The sequence below is a fragment of the Myripristis murdjan genome, chromosome 13, assembly GCF_902150065.1.
Source record: "Myripristis murdjan chromosome 13, fMyrMur1.1, whole genome shotgun sequence".
Lineage (NCBI taxonomy): Eukaryota > Metazoa > Chordata > Actinopteri > Holocentriformes > Holocentridae > Myripristis > Myripristis murdjan.
Window position 1 is genome coordinate 40,997,277 of NC_043992.1, and position 21,062 is coordinate 41,018,338.

At 46.5% G+C, this 21,062-nt stretch overlaps 1 protein-coding gene and 3 non-coding genes across 7 annotated transcripts in view; all 4 read left to right on the forward strand.

The window, feature by feature from the left end:
• atg16l1 (ATG16 autophagy related 16-like 1 (S. cerevisiae)) overlaps positions 1-20,621 on the forward strand; it is a 33,487-nt gene extending 12,866 nt beyond the window's left edge. For 2 of the 4 annotated variants that reach the window (XM_030066556.1, XM_030066555.1), the window contains 18 exons: positions 318-423; positions 702-775; positions 1,256-1,325; positions 1,770-1,951; positions 4,156-4,221; positions 5,111-5,197; positions 5,469-5,528; positions 5,657-5,701; positions 9,228-9,330; positions 10,562-10,667; positions 12,353-12,423; positions 13,026-13,097; positions 14,098-14,218; positions 15,175-15,280; positions 16,380-16,529; positions 16,780-16,827; positions 17,223-17,324; positions 18,122-20,621. In XM_030066556.1, the coding sequence (XP_029922416.1) occupies positions 318-423; positions 702-775; positions 1,256-1,325; positions 1,770-1,951; positions 4,156-4,221; positions 5,111-5,197; positions 5,469-5,528; positions 5,657-5,701; positions 9,228-9,330; positions 10,562-10,667; positions 12,353-12,423; positions 13,026-13,097; positions 14,098-14,218; positions 15,175-15,280; positions 16,380-16,529; positions 16,780-16,827; positions 17,223-17,324; positions 18,122-18,215 (1,663 nt within the window). In that variant the 3' untranslated portion in view covers positions 18,216-20,621. Of the gene's footprint in view, positions 1-317; positions 424-701; positions 776-1,255; positions 1,326-1,769; positions 1,952-4,155; positions 4,222-5,110; positions 5,198-5,468; positions 5,529-5,656; positions 5,702-9,224; positions 9,331-10,561; positions 10,668-12,352; positions 12,424-13,025; positions 13,098-14,097; positions 14,219-15,174; positions 15,281-16,379; positions 16,530-16,779; positions 16,828-17,222; positions 17,325-18,121 lie in introns of all 4 variants that reach the window. The other 2 variants (XM_030066557.1, XM_030066558.1) reach the window with 2 other exon arrangements.
• On the forward strand, positions 10,157-10,452 carry LOC115370824 (small Cajal body-specific RNA 6). Its single transcript, XR_003929303.1, has one exon.
• On the forward strand, positions 11,398-11,688 carry LOC115370823 (small Cajal body-specific RNA 6). Its single transcript, XR_003929302.1, has one exon.
• Positions 13,165-13,438, forward strand: LOC115370825 (small Cajal body-specific RNA 6). Its single transcript, XR_003929304.1, has one exon.
• Positions 20,622-21,062: the final 441 nt, after the last annotated feature.

A 21,062-nucleotide genomic window follows, 5' to 3' on the forward strand; every position in this document is an offset into this window, starting at 1 on the left:
ACACACACACACACACACACACTTTGGTTCCAGTCCAAAAGCCAGCCGAGGTTAGAGCTGGTTTGCTCGCTGGCACCTCAGTTATCACAGTTCACTGAAACTAAACTAAACTAAAACATTTTAACTGAAAGAAAAAAACAAATGAACTAAAACAATGTTGTGTAGGAATATTATGTTATTAACAATAAAAGTAAAAACTAATGAAAACTGCAAAGCTTATTTTTTGTTTAAAATAAAGGTATGAAGTGTGTCATCTTTATTTTTATGGTTGTGTGTGTGTGTGTGTGTGTGTGTGTGTGTGTGTGTGTGCGCTGCAGCTCGGGCTCAGACTCCAGCCGGGGCGACGCCCTGCAGCAGGAGATGGCCCAGATGAGGATCCGGCACCAGGAGGAGCTGACGGAGCTGCACAAGAAGCGAGGCGAGGTCAGTCCCACAGGAAGTGATGTCATCAGCGTGTGTCCCACTAAACCAGAGCGAGGTCATGTGACAAGCTGACAGCTGGTTGTCGAGGTGTTCTCGGTGGTTGCTAAGGTGGACCACGTGGTTGCTAGGGCGCTTATGTTTATAATCTAAATGTATTTAGTGTCTAAACTAAAATAATTGATATTTGAAAATTGTGACGTTTTAAAGAGTCAGTGAGTCTCTGTGTGTGTGTGTGTGTGTGTGTGTGTGTGTGTGTGTGTGTGTGTTTTCTGTCTCAGCTGGCCCAGAGTGTGATTGAGCTGAACAACCAGATCCAGCAGAAAGACAAGGAGATCCAGAGCAACGAGGCCAAGTCAGTGCACACACACACACACACACACACACACACACACACACACACACACACACGTACTGCGTGATCTTAATATACCTCAGAAAACACTCACCTGTCTGTGATGCACCTGTGTGTGCTGGTGCCGCCTCAGCGCCCCCTGCTGGCAGCTCCTCTGCTCCTGCATCCTGATTCGCTGCCTCTCACTTTCACCTCCTCACACACAGACCTTCACAATAAAAGCCTTGAGCTGTGTTTCACCTCTGTCCGGAGCGCCGGCGTTTGATTGGACTGGAATCTGAGCGAGACGCCTGATTGGCTGAGACAAACAAAGATGGCAGCAGGGTTTTTTTTATTTTTTTATTCTTCAGTTCTTGGTAAATGTTAGCCTGCAGATAAATTAAAGGATGAACAGTCTGACTCTGTGTGTGTGTGTGTGTGTGTGTGTGTGTGTGTGTGTGTGTGTGTGTGTGTGTGTGTGTGTGTGTGTGTGTGTTTCAGGATGTTGGAGTACCAGCAGCAAATCTCCAGTCTGGAGGGAGACTGCAGAGAACTGAGGAGCTCCCTGCAGGTACCACACACACACACACACGAGCAGCTGTGTGTGTCTCTGTTGGATGTGTGATGTCAGCTGAACCAGCTTTTTCACTTCTTGCTCCTTAATCTGTGTGTTTGTCCCCCCCCTGCCCCCCCGCTGGCCCTGCAGGGGCAGTGAGGAGGCTGGGGGCGGGGCCTGTTTGTCCTCACCTGGGCAGGTGTGGATAAGGGCAGCGAGCCTGTCTCCTCAGGGAGGCTGCTCTCCTTGGAGCTTTGCTTTTTGAACTCCTCCCTGAGATTTTAACTGAAGTTATTTATTTAGTAATTGAAATAAAATGATGGCTGATCTGACGTCTGCCTCGCACGCCAGGTGTGTTTACACCTGGCCTGCGCCTTTAAAATGTCCGTGACCCTGAAGCCTCGCTGGTCACTCACATCAGAAACCTCTGATCTTGAACTTTCCTGTTTCCTGTTTCAGGACCTGGAGCGAGCCAACCAGACGCTGAAGGACGAGTACGACGCCCTGCAGATCACCTTCAGCGCTCTGGAGGAGAAGCTGAGGAGAACCACGGAGGACAACCAGGAGCTGGTGTCCCGCTGGATGGCCGAGAAGGCCCAGGAGGCCAACCGGCTCAACGCCGAGAACGAGAAGGACTCCAGGTGGGACCGCGAGCCTCAGCGAGACTCTGCACACCCAAACGTGTCCAAACTGCACGCCAATAAGAGAGCTGGGCTGAAAAAATCATTTAAAAGTCAGAGAGCCAGTGAGTCAGTGGATACACAGAAACTACATAATAGTTGATGAATAGTTTGTCGTTTTTTTAAAAGGCAGAATCCCAACCATCTGTGTGACCCCAACCTCACTAACTTCTCTCTGGTCATCTTTATCAAAGTCTTTTCTTCTTTTTTTTTTTTTTTTTTCTTGGCTTCTGGTCAGACTGAGGGAAACATTTGAAGAATCACTCCCGTAAGAGTGTGGCTTTATGTTTTCACGCTTTAAATATCAAATGGTAAATTCAGTAGTTATTGAGAGGTGAACTGAAAGAAGAGCCGTTGAATAGTCAAAACAAAGTCGCGTGTCCTCTCCTAAACACTTTGTTTCTGTGACCTCCATGGAAAACGTCACGGCCAAAGACACAAATCTCATGTCAGGCGCTTGGGTCTGTGCGTTGGCACCGTGTTGTTTCATGCAGGCGATATGAACGCAAAATATGACGTCATTACCAAGGCTGGATTCGATTAAAGTAAAAAAAAAAACAAAACAAAACAAAGGCCGCTGGTCAGAAGAGAAACCAAACAGCTGTCACATTAAAAGGAACCCCGACTATGATGACATGTAGGCTTTATGAGATTAATGTTGGTATCTGTCATATTAATGTGATACGGAAAACATTCCAAATGTCTTCGTTTTTATAAAATTTGAAATTATAATTTCACTCGTAGGTCGCCATTGTTGTTGACGTCGCACTGCATTCTGGGTAGTGACGTCAAATGGTTGTCCGCTTATTCCACTGGGCCCGTTTTTATGACTTTACAGCAACAAACATGTCATCTGTCCAGCCTTTTCAGTTTGAACCCAAACGAAATGTTTACTACTCCTACCCCCCCCGCCCCCGCGGGACCGTCAGTCGGCATCAGGCCGCTCACCTGTCAGATCCGGCAGACCTGACTGGGTGGGCGCGGTACCGGCCGGTGGTGATGGTGCCGCCTGATGCCGCCTGACGGTGCCCCGGTGCCGCGGCATGTGCGGGTCACTACGGTAGTCTAGAAAACTGGCGATTTTTTTTTTTCTCGTGCGCCCCAAGTAGATTGCGCCCTGGTCGGTTGCCCACACTGCCCATAGCAAAAACCGTACCTGATGAGGCGAGAGTGGGGCGAAATCGATGGCGTCTGTACAACAACTGCGTCACCATGACAACCGAGAGAGAGAGAGTGTTGTCGAGAGCTCCAATTTTTGTCAGCAGCTGTTCAACGTAAGCATATAGATCATATAAGCATATAGGGAGGGAAATACGTGAAAAAGAAAAACCCCGACGAGCAGCCGATTCAACATGTGTAATAATAATAATAGTAATAATAGGCGCAAAAGCTACCGCCGACCACGTACGACGGCTGAAATCGCGTGTGTGTCAGGGTCATAATAGCCAAGCAGACCAAACATAGCCAGTACTTTTTTTATTTGACTGTATTTTCATTATTGAAAACACAGTCAAATATAAAAATACAGAAAATACAGATTCCTCTACCTGTTCCACTGGTGCTCTTCTCCCTAGTGCAACCTTTTTACGTCACTGCCCCCAGGGTGCATTGCGCAGGTAAAATAATGGCTGCCTCCGTAGGTAAAATATGTACTAAACAATGTGGATTTTTAAAGCAATGGCCATATTTTATCTGTTTCTAAGAACATATTCAAGTATAAGAGAACAATCGTGGTTTATTAAGGCCTACAAGTCATCATAGCCGGGGTTCCTTTTAAGGACAGCAGCTGTAATCCACAGGAATCCCAGGTCGTTTGACTGCAGAATAATAATCTGTTAGATTCCTGTGAGGTCATCGGTATAATATGTACGCCTGTTGAAAGACAGATTTCAGTGTTACGGTTTATATTCTGATTATGATGATTATAAGCCTGAGGACCCCCCACATGCAGTGCTGCTTTAATTATCGCTGCCGCACAGCATTGTGGGACGGCATCGCCTCCTTTCCTTCGGTAAAGGATGCTGCAGCGCCTCAGGAGAGGAAGCCCTGAGGAGCAGCTCTCATCACGGCTGCCTCTTCCACTCAGATAAAAGAAAAGTCCACCACGGCCCAGGAGTTTGTTCCTGTCAGTGCTGAGTCAGTGACCTTTGACCTTTCCCCTGCAGACGCAGACAGGCCAAGCTGCAGAAGGAGCTGGCCGACGCCGCCAAAGAGCCGCTGCCCATCGACCCGTGAGTACATTTATTAAACCGCATTTCTCCATGAAGACAAGGGCCGCCGAGCGCAGCCGCAAGTCTGAGAGCCTGAGCAGCAAACAGCAGCTCTGAGGACAGAAGCTCATTATCAGAATGCCTTTATTGTCACTATACACATGTACAATGAGATTAAGAGCAGCTCCTTTTAGTGCAAACATGTAATAATAAAGAACAAAAAATAAAAGATAAATTACAATATAGATAAAAATAAATAAAAATAAGTTATATATACAGTAAGTAGTTCTATATACAGTAAGGATTTAGTGGTGATATTGCACAAAAAAACCTGATTATTATTATTTTACAGACTGGATTTTTTTTTTTTTTTTTTAGTTTGATTTTCAGTTCCAGATTTATTTATTACTTTGACTTTGACGTTGAGTGATCCAGATTTATTCATACATGTATTTAGGTATTTCTGACTTTCATATAGACATATTATAACATTTAGATATGTTCAACAGTTGATCCAGTTTCCAATATAATTAATTCTGGACAGATATGTTATATTGGCCGATTAATCAGCTCTCTGCTTTTTCCTTCAGCAAACTATGATTATCATTATTATTATTATTATTATTATTATTATTATTATTTAATTATATTGGTCTTTTAAAATCCACTATGAGGAGACCCACAACACACCTATGATTAATGAAGAGAGCCAGGCGCCTGGAGCCACCGGCCTTGTTTCCTCTGTTAAAATAATAAGAGTGGACTTGGACTCGGCGTTAGAGCCCCTGCGCTCCGTAGGGCGGAGCTCAGCCCGTTAAGCCCCGCCCCTCGCTGCTCCTGTTTGGTTAATGAGCCTCCTGTTTCCTGTCGTCTGTCTGAGACGCCGCTGACCGCCTCCTGTTCTCCTCAGGGACGACGACATCGAGGTCCTCGCCGAGGATGCTGGGAAGGGAGCCGGAGAGGTTTCCCCGAACCGCCCGCTCAGCCGGACGCCCAGGTGAGGCCGCTCGCCGGAGGACACACCTGTCCTGTTTGGTTTCCTCCGTGTGTTCAGGCCCGGCTGCAGGGTTAAGATGTGCACTGTGCTCCACACGGAAAACAGATACACAGAATTTAATTATCAACAGATGATTAAAGGAATATTAGGATGCATTATTTACATTTCAGCACAAAGTCTTAGACAGCGTATTGACTGATTGATTGGTTGGTTGATTGATTGATTGATTGGTTGGTTGATTGATTGATTGATTGATTGGTTGGTTGTGCAGTAAGCGGGTGTCCCAGCCTCCCCCCGGCGGCCTCCTGGACTCCATCTCCAACATATTTGGGTAAGTCATTTTTAAAGTGGCCTCCTGTCTGTGTGTGGTGACGTCATCGTCTGGGGCGGGGCTGTCGGAGTGGGCGTGTCCATGTTGTGATTGACGACCTGTCTATCTGCCTGTCTGTCTGTCTGCAGCGTGTCTGAGTGTGCTCAGCCTGGACTCCTCCCTCCGCTCTCCAGGTGAAGGACACTGTCTGTGCCGAGCGTTCGCACCGCCAGCAGAGCGCTCCGCCTAGTGGGCGGGGCCTAGTGGGCGGGGCCAAAGCCGCTTTTTTGTGGCTTTGGGGGGGTTTACCCGTTGCAGACGTGTTAGCATTGCGAGCTAGAAGGCGCTAACTTGGTAGCATTTGTGAAAAATCTGCAGAATAATTCAGCAAAAGGATATTACAGTTTAATGTCAAGCCTGTCACCACAGAAAAAGGTGTTAATATTTTTATCCCATCAGGAAGCCGTAGACAAGCGGGAAGCTTTGAAAGTCTGCAGCCTCCATTTTTTTTTTCAAATCACATCAGCAACTTTATTTATTTAGCAGCTGTCATACAATCTTGTTGCAATGCGAAGATTCAAAGAAAAACAAAGTCTGGTAAACTAAAATACAACAAAACTTATTTTTTAAAAAAACAAATAAATAAAAGCCAATAAAATAAACACAAAGATAAAAGTAAATAAGAAAACCAGTGATTAAACTGGAAAAACTAAGGCTAGAACATTCCTCCAAAATAAAAGCCTGATTGAAAAGCTCACGAGTCGTATCTCCGCTGTTAATAAGTCGGTTCATGATCATTTATTTTCCTGTTCACATGATAAATGAAGACGAGCGTTGGTCATCAGGATCTTGGTGAATCGTGGCGTTGGACTTGACGCGGGTCGGCTGATTTTTAAAGGGCGAATTCACCCAAAACCCTCACGTCGGACGGCTCTGCAGTGAAGCTTCAGTTCAGGAAAGAGTCGATTCCAAACTTCCATCGACAGATTTAAATAAACAGCAACATGCCTGCAGAAACATTTAGGAAACAAAGATGTTCTCCAGGATTCAATCAAAGGGGCACTTCAGACCAATTATGTATAATTTTATTTTTTTACAGAACGCTCGCCGTGTGGTGCCTTTTCTTCAGGGTGAACTTCAGTTACAAAAACCGCACACAGCTCCTGATCAGGAGAAAAACTGAGGTGGCAGTTTTACAACAAAACGTCTTTGCATTGAGATTTGAGCGAGAATCCGTGTGTTTGAAGTCGTGAGCGTGCGACTACATAAACACACATACTTTAACAGCCCCGTTTCTCCCATTGGATCAGAGACGGCTGGTGGTTTTGGAGCGCGAGTTCACCATGAAGGCTTGAGAAAGTGTTAATGGGAGGCTGAAGGCGGCGCAGAGCGAGTACTGCATGCGAAAATGGTGCATTATGGGTGAAGCGTCCTGTTTAGGGGAACTCTGGGAAAAGTTTTCCAAGCCGACCGGACGTCTGGCGGCGATCGTTTTCCTGGCGGTGTGAACGCTCGGTTAGGTCTGTGATTATTCTTGGCAATAATCTCACTACTAAACAATAACCTGTTGGACGAGCCGTGTAGGTAGGCGTGGTTGCTGTGTGGTTACCTTGTGGTCTGTCTTGTAACATGTGACTTAGTGGAAGGTGTTACAAGGATGTGAGAGTGGCCATGGCTTGTTTTGAAAAAAAGTCCCGGTACAGGAAATCTCCAGCGTTTGGGACACAATCCCTTTTTCCTGACGTCCTGAGACCAGATGTTGGACACCATTTCCACCTCTGTTCAGGTTCTATGGGCATCATTTCCTGTTAGCTTAGCATAAAGACTTGAAGTCTATGGGAGTCGTTAGCCTGGCTCCATCAAAGTGAAAAAACAAACGTGAAGCTGCATGAATGAGATGGCTCGAGAGCTGCTGCAAGGTTTATTTTTTCACTTTGGTGGAGCCATGCTAGCGACTCCCATAGACTTCAGGTCTTTATGCTAAGCTAAGAGGAAATGCTAACCCCATAGGAGGGGGGATTTGCCCGAAAAAGTTGGAGTGGTCCTTCAGGGTTTCTGTGCTTCCAGTGGTGGTTGTTGTAGCCGAGGAGGTTGACCTGACAGCTGGGACAAACCCGATCCTCCATTTTTAAAGACGATGTGAGAGAAGTCGTCAGTGTCATTACAGCCAATCAGATCATTGAATCCAAAGCAGGCCGACTGCACTGGCAGGTTCATTCTCGGTTTTCTGTATCAAATCATTTAGTGTGAAAACGAAGCCCAGGTCTCAGCAGGAAGCGATCAGAGCCCTGAGTGACGTGTGAGGTGCTGCTTCGCTCCGACCAGCAGCAGAAAACCTCACATCTCTCAGGGCTGCTCCGCCTCTGAAGCTCCGCCTCCTCGCAGCAGAAACTCAACACCAACACACTTCAGCACAACACCAAATCCACTTTTCTCTGAACGCTTTAAGAAAATGTTGGTAGGTGATATCGCTAATATTGCTGGTGTTTTTTGTTTGTTTTTTGATGGCTAAAAGCTTGAGCTCACGGCCGGCTGACTGACGGGCTGAGGCCGCTCTCACATGCTGATGTGGACCAGCTGGCTCATGAAATGACCTCTGACCCCTGAGCTGCTGCTGCTGCATGTTGTGTTGTGTTGTGTGTGTCCCTCCAGTCCTGCAGGCGGTTTTGTTTGTTCACAGATGGAGTTTGAGCTCTCGATGCCCTCGAAATGCTCAACATTGCTGCTGCTCAGTGTGGCTTTAATGCTTAAAGGAATATTCCAACGTTTTGGGCAAAATCTCCTTGTTCCTTTCCCGACTTCCCCAGACTGAGACCGTCCCTGCCTTCCAATACTCATACTACCATACTATTTAGCAGGGGAAAAAGAATTAGCATGCATATTTCATACTAAACTACATACTTTGTAAGGGCAGCTGCAGTACATACTAAAAGTAAAAAGTATGCGATTTGGAACGCAGGGCAGATGTTGGACACCACCAGATGTTGGACGCCATAACAAATAAAATGTATTATTATTTCCACCTCCTACGGGATAGCATTTCTTGTTAGCTTAGCATAAATACTTAAAGTCTATGGGAGTCGTTAGCATGGCTCCATCAAAGTGAAAAAATAAACCTTCCAGCAGCTCTCGAGCAGTCTTATTTATGCAGCGTAAGGTTTGTTTTTTCACTTTGATGGAGCCATGCTAACGACTCACATAGACTTTAAGTCTTTATGCTAAGCTAACAGGAAATGCTACTCATAGAAACTGTACCAGTGGACGTCCAGAGGTGGAAATGGTGTCCAACATCTGGTCTCAGTCTGGGGAAGTCAAGAGAATAATCCATACATTTTAGCCTAAAACCCCTTTTCCTAACAAAAATCAAACTGTGAGGCTCCCCTGTGCTCGTCCCAGCAGGGCCTGAGGGTCAGTGAGGGCCAAGCTGAAGGAGCAGAACCTGGAAAAGCTGGAAGCCTCATGTTGTAGGTGACTGTGTCAGTCCGAGGCTCCTGAACCTTGTTTGGGTTGAGTTTCAGGACAAAGTGCAGGAATATTTATTTTAAATGGTGATAGTGATGAGCTGGTTTATCACCGCCATCCCTGTGAAGCGGTGGCGTGTGTGTGTGTGTGTGTGTGTGTGTGTGTGTGTGTGTGTGTGTGTGTGTGTGTGTGTGTGTGTGTGTGTGTGTGTGTGTAGGCCAGGTAACCGAGTCAGACTGTGATGTTCTTCCTCAGCAGACGTCGAACCGCCAACTCCTTCAGCACGTCACCGGAGAACACGGAGGCGCCGACAGGCGTGTGCGCCGAGGTCCGCGTCCCGTCCACGGCGCTGCACGTCTTCGTAAGTACTTCCTCTTCCACGCCGCCGACACGGACCCGACACGACGTGCTGCCCCCTGCTGGCCGTGTCTCAGGCCTGCAGCTGATCCCCTCAGCAGATTCTACTCTGACATGGGATTCAGGAACAAGGAGATCCTGCTGATCTGAGCCCAGAATCAGCAGATTGTTTTCTTCTGAATCGGCCCAAGTCACAGCAACGTCTCTTCAGAGTCCAGATGCTGAGGAGGAGGTTGGGGTTCTGGACTCAGACCAGCAGGATTTCCTTCAGACTGGATCCCACAGGAGGAGGAGAAATAGTTTTCTCATAAATTAACGACTTTAATCTTTGAAATTTTGGCTGCAGTTACTTGAAATCATCTTGAAATCACAATCTGGAGAAGTGCGATATCCAGATCCCAGCAGCTGTAATTTTTTTTAAATAAAGGTTAAATGTGAGTGTAAATGTGTTGTGGAGTGGAGACGCTCCGGCCCACAAATAATTTTCTCCACATGAGAAAAAAATCCTGTTTGATGCAGAAACCAAGAAATCTCATCCTCATTTTACTGTTTTTTTTTTTTTTTTTTTTTTTTTTATTAATTAAAATGAAAATTCCAGTGCAAAAATGAACCCACTCACTGACATCGCAAATGAAACTGCAATAATTTTCAAAGTAATCGCAATGTTTTATTTTTCTTTTGTTTTTTTTTTTAATAATGTCATGCAGCTTTTGTTTTATTTTTATTTTTATTTTTTTATTTTATTTATTTATTTTTTTTTGTGATGTGAGTTCCTGAAGGGACTCGGCGTTTTGAAACAGAAACCACCGGGTCCCTCATGTTGCCTGGAAGGTCAGTGATGAACTGTAAAAGGTCTGATTACCCACAATCCCCTGCCAGCCGCCCCTTTGGCTCCCAGCGGCCCCTGCTCTCCTTTACCCATCATGCTCTAGTGATGCAGCGCTGGGTCCAGGAGCCGCTGACAGACAGACAGACAGGATGTGACATCACAGCCTCGAGTCTGTGGAGAGAGATCCCATTGGCTCAGAGTGATGAGGAGGCATCCGACAGGAACCAATCAGCACGGAGCGTCGGGGCGGCGGGGGGGCGGAGCCGGGAGCTGATCTCAAGTTTTCAAGCTGAGACCAAAACACAACCTGAGTCGACACGGAGGAGAAGATTCAGCACGAGCCTGACCCGTCTCCTGTGTGTGTGTGTGTGTGTGTGTGTGTGTGTGTGTGTGTGTGTGTGCGCAGGACGCCCATGACGGCGAGGTGAACGCGGTGCGGTTCAGCCCCGGCTCTCGTCTCCTAGCAACGGGAGGGATGGACCGCAAGGTGAAGCTGTGGGAGGTCGTCTCAGGTGGGTTCAGCAGGGTTTTGTTGTTGTTTGTTTGTTTGTTTGTTTGTTTATTGTTGTTATGGATCCCCAGACTTTCCCTCCTGGGTCCACATGAAGACAAACATACGAGAGAGAAAACAGCATCAAACTCACCTCCAGCTGTTAAGACTTAACATTTAAAACAGGAAAACTAAAGCAGCGTCTGCTCGGAGGTGATCAGAGCGACGGGGAGGAGGAGAATCTTTGTTTCTGCAGCCGCTTTAAAAACACAGTAAAAACACAGCAGCAAAGAAGAATAACCAGGAAGCAAAATAACAATAAAACGAAGCATGAAGATCAAATCAAAACAGGGAAACGACGCAGAAAAAAAACGACACCAAAGACAAGATTTTACATGTTTATTCACACGGTGTCACTTCATCAGCTCCACCTGTGTAATCTAATCTAATCTAATCCAGTCTAATCCAGATGTTGTGCCGTAGAGTTTTCTTCGTAGTTAGTGCTGCGGTTGGACTGCACTGCACTTTACTGACAGCTGTTTCCACTATTCTGTCCCCCCTCATGTTACATGAATAGGGAGGACAAAAAACTGGAAACCCCTCTGTAATGCAGAGCCTCAGTAACAAACAGAGTCAATGGATGATTATTAAATATAAAAGAAACCATCAGAAAATATGAAGCAGAACAATAATAAACTTTATTGATCGAGGAAGCAGCGGCTCGTTATTGAATGTATTGATCAGCCGTCGAAGGTCAGTGATGAACCGTAAAAGGTCTGATTACCCACAATCCCCTCCCAGCCGCCCCTGTGGCTCCCAGCGGCCCCTGCTCTCCTTTACCCATCATGCTCTAGTGATGCAGCGCTGGGTCCAGGAGCCGCTGACAGACAGACAGGATGTGACATCACAGCCTCGAGTCTGTGGAGAGAGATCCCATTGGCTCAGAGTGACGAGGAGGCATCCGACAGGAACCAATCAGCACGGAGCGCCGGGGCGGCGGGGGGCGGAGCCGGGAGCTGATCTCAAGTTTTCAAGCTGAGACCTTCGACAGGAAACAGGAAGTTGGACCGAGCGACGCCGCGCTAGGAAGTTTATTTTAGGATCTGAACAACAACTAACCCGGCGTCTGTCGCCATGGTTACCAAAAACAACTGACTTGATTTCTCTGAAATATAAAGGACAAAAAGGTAATAAGCAGCTTATCAAGAAATGACGTGAAATGTTGCCAGAAAAAATGCACGAGATCTGAAAATCAGCAAAAATACAAGATGAGTAATAAACAAAAACAAATGAGGAAATGACCTGAAAATAAGCAACCAATAAAACATCCTGACATTTAAAAAAGAAAAAAAGAAAATGACATGCAAATTATTCCCCCAAAATAAAATCCCTTTTCCTGTGACTTGATTTTAAAATATATAATTATAAATATAATTTTCTGGACATAAGTTTTTGTTGTTTTTACTGTTTTTAGCTGATATTTGTGTAAATACCAGATTTGTTGGGGCTGGGCATTGTGCTCTGACGTGTGTGTGTGTGTGTGTGTGTGTGTGTGTGTGTGTGTGTGTGTGTGTGTGGTGTGTGTGTGTGTGTGTGTGTGTGTGTGTGTGTGTGTGTGTGTGTGTGTGTGTGTGTGTGTGTGTGTGTGTGTGTGTGTGTGTGTGTGTGTGTGTGTGTGTGTGTGTGTGTGTGTGTGTGTGTGTGCAGGTCGCTGTGAGCCTAAAGGAGCTCTGACGGGCAGCAACGCCGGCATCACCAGCATCGAGTTCGACAGCGCGGTGAGTTGAGCCGCTCAGAGGGTGTTTACCTGCAGACAGGTGCTCTGACCTCTGACCTGCCGGGGAGCGCAGCCTCGAACTGTGAACCCTCTGAAAGGTCAAGCCAGTTTGCTCAGGTTTCACACACATCAGGGGGAAAAATCTGTGCAGCTCAGCGAAAAATGACCTGAAAATTACAGAAAAACATAAAAAACATGTATATATGTGTGTGTTTGTGTATCTGTCTATATAGATAGATAGATTGATAGATAGGTATACTTTATTGATCCCAAACTGGGAAAATATATATGGGTGTGAATACATGGATGTGTGTAAATGAGAAAATATATTTTGGTTCTTTACGAGGCTAATTTCCAGGTCATTTTCTTGAATTTTTTTTTACTAATTTCTTTTATGTTCAGGTTATTTCTTGTTTTTTTTGTTTTTGTTTTTTTTTCCCGTGGTTGAAAGAAAGCCAGTGGTTCTGTGTCAGGTTTCAGAGGGTTAGAGGTGTGTGTCGAGCTGGGACGTCCCACCGGCTGTCAGGGTTAAAGGTGTGTGTCGAGCTGGGACGTCCCGCCGGCTGTCAGGGTTAAAGGTCATGTGGTCTGTTTGTGTGGCAGGGCTCTTACCTGCTGGCCGCCTCCAACGACTTCGCCAGCCGCATCTGGACTGTAGACGACTACAGGCTGAGGGTGAGCACACACACACACACACACACACACACACACAGCGTCTCTCCTCAGAGGGTTAGCAGCTTCTGGTCGATGATGTGATGTAAAAGGTCTGAAGCCCTGATCTCCGCCTCAGCGGCCATTTTGGCTCCCAGCAGCCCCCGCTCTTCGCCCGGCGTGGCTCGAGTGAGGCGGCGCCGGTCGCGGGGGGCCGCTGACACACACAGGATGTGACATCACAGAGCCGGCGAGAGACTCCGCCGGCTCGCCGCGATGACGCACATCCAACACGAGCGACCAGCAGGGGGCGTGTGGCGCTGGGGGCGGGGCCTGGCCGGTGATCTCACACCTCCACTGAGACCGCCGCACGTTTACGCCGCCGCATACGCCGTTTAATACGACGCAAACAAACAATAAAAGTGAAAAGAAAAAAGAAACAAACATTTAAAAGAAATAAGAAAATCCATACAATTTATAAAAAAAATTGCAGAAGAAAATAATAAATTACAATCATTATCGTTAATAAATAGATTACAAAAGTGCAGAGAACTAGAAAGAAAAAAAAACAAGACTAAGCAGCAAAAAATAATGAATTGCTTTAAAATAACAAAATAGTAAAAAGCTTTGAAAGAGCTCAGCCAGAAGCTCCTGAGCCTGGATTTAAAAACAGGCTCATTATCGCAGGAGTTACGCACGACTGATATTTTTTAAATGAATATAATAAAGTCTTGCATTTTCCCTGCAGCACAGCAACGCACCTGAGATCCACGTCTTCAGAAAGTGAAGGCGACTCGGAGCGTTTCGTGTTTCACATCTTCATGCAGGAAGGAAGAAACGAATATTGTTTAAATTAAAAAACAAACAAACAAACAAAAAAAGGAATTAACCCTAACCCTAAAACATCTGAAGACACTTTATTCACTAATTAACTACCAAACAGCAATTCATATATCAAAGTGCACACTAAGTGATCTGTGTGTGTGTGTGTGTGTGTGTGTGTGTGTGTGTGTGTGTCCTGCAGCACACCCTGACGGGACACAGTGGGAAGGTGCTGTCCGCTCGCTTCCTATTGGACAACGCCCGCATCGTCTCCGGGAGCTACGACCGCACGCTGAAGCTGTGGGACCTGCGCAGCAAAGTCTGTACGTGATTGGCCGCTGCAGCGCCGCGACCCTCACACACGCTTTCTAAATGTTTTCATTCCTGAGGCGACATGTTGATGAAGCTTTAATCTCAACACACACACGGATTATATTCCTGTCCGCCGCTCAGCTGGGAGTTTACTAACTGGTGGCTGTCGTCTCCTCCTCCTCCTCCTCCTCCTCTTTGTCTCCTCCTCCTCTCTGTCGCTTCCTCTTCCTCCTCCTCCTCTTCTTTGTCTCCTCCTCTTCCTCCTCTTCATATCCTCCTCCTCCTGCTTTGTCTCCTCCTCCTCTGTCTCTTCCTCCTCCTCTTCTTTGTCTCCTCTTTGTCTCCTCCTCTTCCACCTCTTCATCTCCTCTTCCTCCTCCTCTTTGTCTCCTCCTCCTCTGTCTCTTCCTCCTCCACTTTGTCTCTTTGTCTCCTCCTCCTCATCTCATCCTCCTCTTTGTCTCTTCCTCCTCCTCTTTGTCTCCTCTTTGTCTCCTCCTCCTTTTTGTCTCCTCCTCCTGTCTCTCCCTCCTCCTCTTTGTTTCCTCTTCCTCCTTTTCCTCCTCTTCATATCCTCCTCCTCCTGCTTTGTCTCCTCCTCCTCTGTCTCTTCCTCCTCCTCTTCTTTGTCTCCTCTTTGTCTCCTCCTCTTCCACCTCTTCATCTCCTCTTCCTCCTCCTCTTTGTCTCCTCCTCCTCTTTGTCTCTTCCTCCTCTTCATCTCCTCCTCCTCCTCCTCTTTGTCTCCTCCTCCTCTGTCTCTTCCTCCTCCTCTTTGTCTCCTCTTTGTCTCCTCCTCCTTTTTGTCTCCTCCTCCTGTCTCTTCCTCCTCCTCTTTGTTTCCTCTTCCTCCTTTTCCTCCTCTGTCTCCTCCTCCTCCTCTTCCTCCTCCTCTTTGTCTCCTCCTCCTCCTCCTGTCTCTTCCTCCTCCTCTTTGTCTCCTCCTCCTCCTCCTCCTCCTCCTCAGGTATGAAGACGGTGTTTGCCGGCTCCAGCTGTAATGACATCGTCTGCACTGAGCAGTGCGTCATGAGCGGCCACTTTGACAAGAAAGTCCGTTTCTGGGACATCAGGTGGGTGTCCGTCCCAAAACAAGCCCCCACCAGGCTCCCCTAATCCCTAATCCCTAACCCTAACCCCAACCTTAACCCCGCCAGGCTCCCCTAACCCCTAACCGCTAATCCCTAACCCCAACCGTAACCCTTGCCAGGCTCCTCTAACCCCTAATCCCTAATCCCTGATCTCTAACCCCAACCATAACCCCACCAGGGTCCCCAATCCCTAATCCCTAACCCCCGCCAGGCTCCCCTAATCCCTAACCCCACCAGGCTCCCCTAACCCCTAATCCCTAACCCCGCCAGGCTCCCCTAACCCTTAATCCCTAATCCCTAACCCCAACCCTAACCCCGCCAGGCTCCCCTAACCCCTAATCCCTAACCCCAAACCCCAACCCTAACCCCGCCAGTCTCCCCTAACCCCTAATCCCTAATCCCTAACCCCTAACCCTAACCAAGTCTGACAGTTCCTGAATCCCAGTCCCGGGCATCAGGTTCTGCCACATGGTATCACACTAACCCTGAACCTTGGTTAAGACGTGTTGTTCTTCAGGGTTTTGGCAGTCCAGTAACGTGCGAGGGCCAGTGCCTTTTAACCCGAAAACTCACAACTATGCTGCTTGTACTACCGAAATTGGAGATGAAGTTGGCGTGAGATATCGAGTTCCATCTAACCCTAACCTAACCCCGCTAGGCTCCCCTAATCCCTAACCCCAACCCTAACCCCCGCCAGGCTCCCCTAATCCTTAACCCCTAATCCCTAACCCTAACCCCGCCAGGCTCCCCTAATCCCTAACCCCTAACCCTAACCCCCGCCAGGCTCCCCTAATCCTTAACCCCTAATCCCTAACCCTAACCCCCGCCAGGCTCCCCTAATCCCTAACCCCTAACCCCTAACCCTAACCCCCGCCAGGCTCCCCTAATCCTTAACCCCTAATCCCTAACCCTAACGCCCGCCAGGCTCCCCTAATCCCTAATCCCTAACCCTAACCCTGCCAGGCTCCCCTAACCCCAGCTCCTAATCCTTAACCCCTAATCCCTAGCCCTAACCCCGCCAGGCTCCCCTAACCCCTAATCACGTTGCCGTAACCCCCCCTCTGTGCCGTGCTGCCTTCAGGGCCGAGAGCATCGTGCGGGAGCTGGAGCTGCTGGGCAAAGTGACGTCTCTGGACCTGAACCACGACCGCACCGAGCTGCTCACCTGCTCCAGAGACGACCTGGTCAAGATCATCGACCTGCGCACCAACGCCGTCAGGCAGACCTTCAGGTGAGCGCGCCGCACCTGTCGGCCCCGGGGACCCAGGCGGCCCCTCAGGAACCTGCACATTTATATTTTAAGTCTGTAGTTATTGTTTGTAGGATTAATGCACATATTTATACACAGTGCACATATACTTTATTACAAATATTACAAAAGGCACATTCTTTTAGTTCTTCTTTTTCTATTTCTTAAAATGAAATACTGTGTGTGTGTGTGTGTGTGTGTGTGTGTGTGTGTGTGTGTGTGTGCTGCTCAGTGCCCAGGGCTTCAAGTGTGGAGCGGACTGGACCAGAGTCGCCTTCAGGTTGGTTTAACACACACTTTAACACACTCTGTTCACACACCCCCTCTCCCCGAGACGTCCCCGCACTGGGACCAGATGTTGGACACCAGTTCCACCTCTGGACGTCCACTGGTTCAGTTCCTGTGGGTGGCATTTCCTGTTAGCTTAGCATAAAGACTTGATGTCTATGGGAGTCGTTAGCCTGGCTCCGTCTCTGACTTGGGATTTAAAAAAATAAACAAAGAAAGAAGTTCGATGTTTGGAACTAGAACGGCTGGGCGGAGGGATACGAGGATGTTTCAGGTCAGTGTGATCAGTGTTGGTCCCTAACGGATTTTCTCCCGTGTGTGTGTGTGTGTGTGTGTGTGTGTGCGTGCGTGTGTGTGTGTGTGTGTGTGTGTGTGTGTGTGTGTCAGCCCTGACGGCAGCTACGTGGCCGGAGGCTCCGCTGACGGGACGCTGTACGTCTGGAACGTCCTGACGGGGAAAGTGGACCGAACCCTGGACAAGAACCACAGGTAGACCCACACCTGGAGCAAACACCACTGCTCAGTTCATTCCACATATTATTACATTAATATTAAGATATTAATATTTAGATATTAATATTCAGACATTAATATTGAGATATTAATATTTAGACATTAATATTATTACATTAATATTCAGACATTAATGTTTAGACATTGTTTAAATATTAATATTTAGACATTAATATTTAGACATTAATATTTAGGCATTAATATTATTACATTAATATTTAGATATTAATATTTAGACATTAATATTAAGATATTAATATTCAGACATTAATATTTAGGCATTAATATTATTACATTAATATTTAGATATTAATATTTAGACATTAATATTAAGATATTAATATTCAGACATTAATATTTAGATATTAATATTTAGACATTAATATTACATTAATATTTAGACAATAATATTTAGATATTAATATTCAGACATTAATGTTTAAACATTGTTTAGACATTAATATTATTACATTAATATTCAGACATTAATATTTAGACATTAATATTCAGACATTAATATTCAGATATTAATGTTTAGACATTAATATCAGACATTAATATTTAGACATTAATATTCAGATATTAATATTTAGACATTAATATTCAGACAGTAATATTTAGACATTATTATTACATTAATGTTTAGACATTATTATTACATTAATATTTAGACATTAATATTCAGACATTAATATTATTACATTAATATTCAGATATTAATATTATTACATTAATATTTAGACATTAATGTTTGTGTCTCTCCTGTGTTGCAGCTCTGCCATCAACTCGGTGTCGTGGTCTCCGTCGGGGGCGTTCGTCGTCAGCGTGGAGAAGGGCAGCAAGGCCGTGCTCTGGTCCGACATGTGACCGGCTGAGGCTCATCACGGCCCGGCGGGGGCTGGACTGCGGGGCGGGGCGGGGCAGGGCGGGGCGGGGGGGTCGAGGTGTGGACGTCAGCCGGGGGGAGGCGGTCCACTAAAAAAACAAACAAAACAAAACACAACCCCGTGGGGCGGGGTCGGACGTTTCTGTGTGTGATTGGCCGGCCGGCGGGTTTGGGTTCAGGTGGAAGGACACGGAGCGGCGGAGGGGCCGGCTCGCCGCCTCAGGAGCCGGACGTCCCGCGGAGACGTGTGGACCTGGACTCACCTGGAGCTTTTAAACGGCTTCCATCCTGTCACCTGTTTTTACCGCCGAGGACGGCCGTCTCCCTCTTGGACTTTTAATCCGCTGCTTCGTTTTGGCCTTAAAGAAAAACGGTTGTCCTTCGTCGTCACGGCGACGGCGGCGGCTCACTGCAGCTCTGAGCAACACAGCGACTCTGTGCTCCTGCAGCTTCAAATCAATAATCTGCAAATTATCCTCCACTGTTTCCAGGTCAGTTTCACTTCTTTCGGGATTTTTTTTTCCTGGGAATAAAATCTGAATCGAGGCGGCGGCCATCTTGCCCTGCGTCTTTCCCACCAAAACTGTCTTCAGTTTCACTTCCCTCCTTTCCAACATAAAAAATAAAAGAGTTCAAATCCTGTTTTTCTTCAAGCAGGGGAGAAAATCCAGATAATCCCACTTCCTCCCAGGAGGAAATTCCTGAAACAAGTGAAACTGACCTGCAAACAGGAATGAATGTGTTGCAGCCAGGAGGATCAAGAAAATCACTCCCGGTTCAAGAAAATTCCCAAAACAAGGGATTATCACAGATTACCACATGTGACGGTGAGTTAGAGCCTCTGAAGGGGGGAAGATGACAGAGCCGGTGGAGGAGGGTAATCTCAGAGATTGAAGCCCAAACTTCACCAGGAAAAACTCACATTTAGGATTAAAAAAAACAGTGAAACCAGTTTGTCCTCCTGTTGGATCCAGTCTGAAGGAAATCCTGCTGGTCTGAGTCCATAATCCCAACCTCCTCCTCAGCATCTGGACTCTGAAGAGACGTTGCTGTGACTTGGGCCGATTCAGAAGAAAACAATCTTATTTTCAGGTTTTTCTTTTTCCTCATAATTTTGCGACTTTAATCTCAGAATTTCTGATTTTTTTTCTCACAAATTTGTGATTTAATAATCTCATACATTTGATTAAAAACCTTAAATTTCTGAGTTTTCTTCCGTCCCGTTGCCCCTCTGCCGGCAAAACGCTGTCATGGAATCCCTTGTGAACATGGAGAATATTTTTAAATGTTAAGACTCTTAACTTTAATGTGCGGCGTTCAGTTTGCCGTGTCGCGGCTCTGCGGACAAAAAATGAAAAGAATTCGACCTGAAATGAAAAAATGCGACTTGGTCCAGATCTGTGGTTTTTGTTTTTTTACAGGAGATTTTTAGTTTTTCTCTGCAGAGCGTGTGTTCGCTCGCACGACCAGATGAATTTGTCCTGAGCGACGGCGGCGTTTCAGACGCTCGGTGACTCAGGATCAGACAGGAAGTGAAAGAGCAGGAGGGGGGCGGAGCCAAAGCCTAAAGAGGCCTCATCCTGATGTTCTGGAGAAAAAAAAAACTTGACCACTTTAATCTCAAAAGTTTCGAGGAAAAAACATTTCTGAGACTAAACTCCGAGTTCTGTTCTCATATTTGTGACTTTATAATCTCAGATTTTTTCTCATAAATTGACCACTTTAATCTCAGATTACAGGTTTTTCTTCTCTTGTATTTCCGACTTTAATCTTAAATTTTGCGGTTGTTCTTTTCCCCCCTCGGCAGCTCCAGACTCACCTGTCGGCTCTCCAGGTGAGCAGGAGGGACAGTCTTGACTTCTTAAAAATGGGTGGCGTTGCCCTTTAACTGCTCCTCTTCTGTTTAGCTGAGCTCGCTCTGCGCAGCCGGACGTCCCGTCAGCGACGCTGTCCATCGGCCGCTTCTCCGTGGCCGCTGACCAATCACACGGCAGAATGAAGGAGCGAGGCGGCGGCCGAGGCGGCGGGCTCTTCTGGAGCTTTAATGAAAGAGCCACAAATCTCTCGGTTCAGTCGATGTTTCTTTTTTATTTTAAATTTTTTAGATTTTTATATTTCTTTGGCCCCGCCCTCGGACGCCAAGGAAACCGCTTCGGTCCGGTTTGTTTCCCGTGATGCCGCCTGCCGCCGGGGAGAGGCCCCGCCCCCTCCTCTCTGTGCTTCCTCATCGGAGGCCAGCAGGCGACCGCTTGCTGCTGATTGGCCGGCCGGCTGGTAGCCCCGCCCCTCGGGGGAACAGCAGAAGATTGTAAAGTTTAAGTTAAAGTGTCTGTGAAGCTTCTGTGTCCCTGTGAACGTCTGCACTCTATAAAGCAGGTGGAGACCAACACGCCTCCGTGTGCCTCTGTGTGTGCGTGTGTGTGTGTGTGTGTGTGTGTGTGTGTGTGTGTGTGTGTGTCATTTTTACACTCAAACTTTCACTTCTGATGGAAAAAAAAAAAAAAAATTCAGGTTTTCAGAACTTTACCAGTTTAGCTTTTTCCTCAACTGGGAATCAGAAGATGGAAAGTCTTTATTTATTTATTTATTTTTTTTTTTTAATTTTGTTTGTTTTTTTTTTATTGTGCTGAAGGTGATTTAAAAGAAATCAGAGCCGCTGCAGGGAGAAAAAAAACACGTCTCTTCAAAGTCCAGATGCTGATGAGAAGATTAGGATTCTGGGCTCAAACCATCAGGATTTATAATCTTAAATTTTTAGTTTTTTTCTTTCATAAATTTGTGATTTTTTTTTTTTCATAATTACAACTTTAATCCCAGAATTTTAGTTT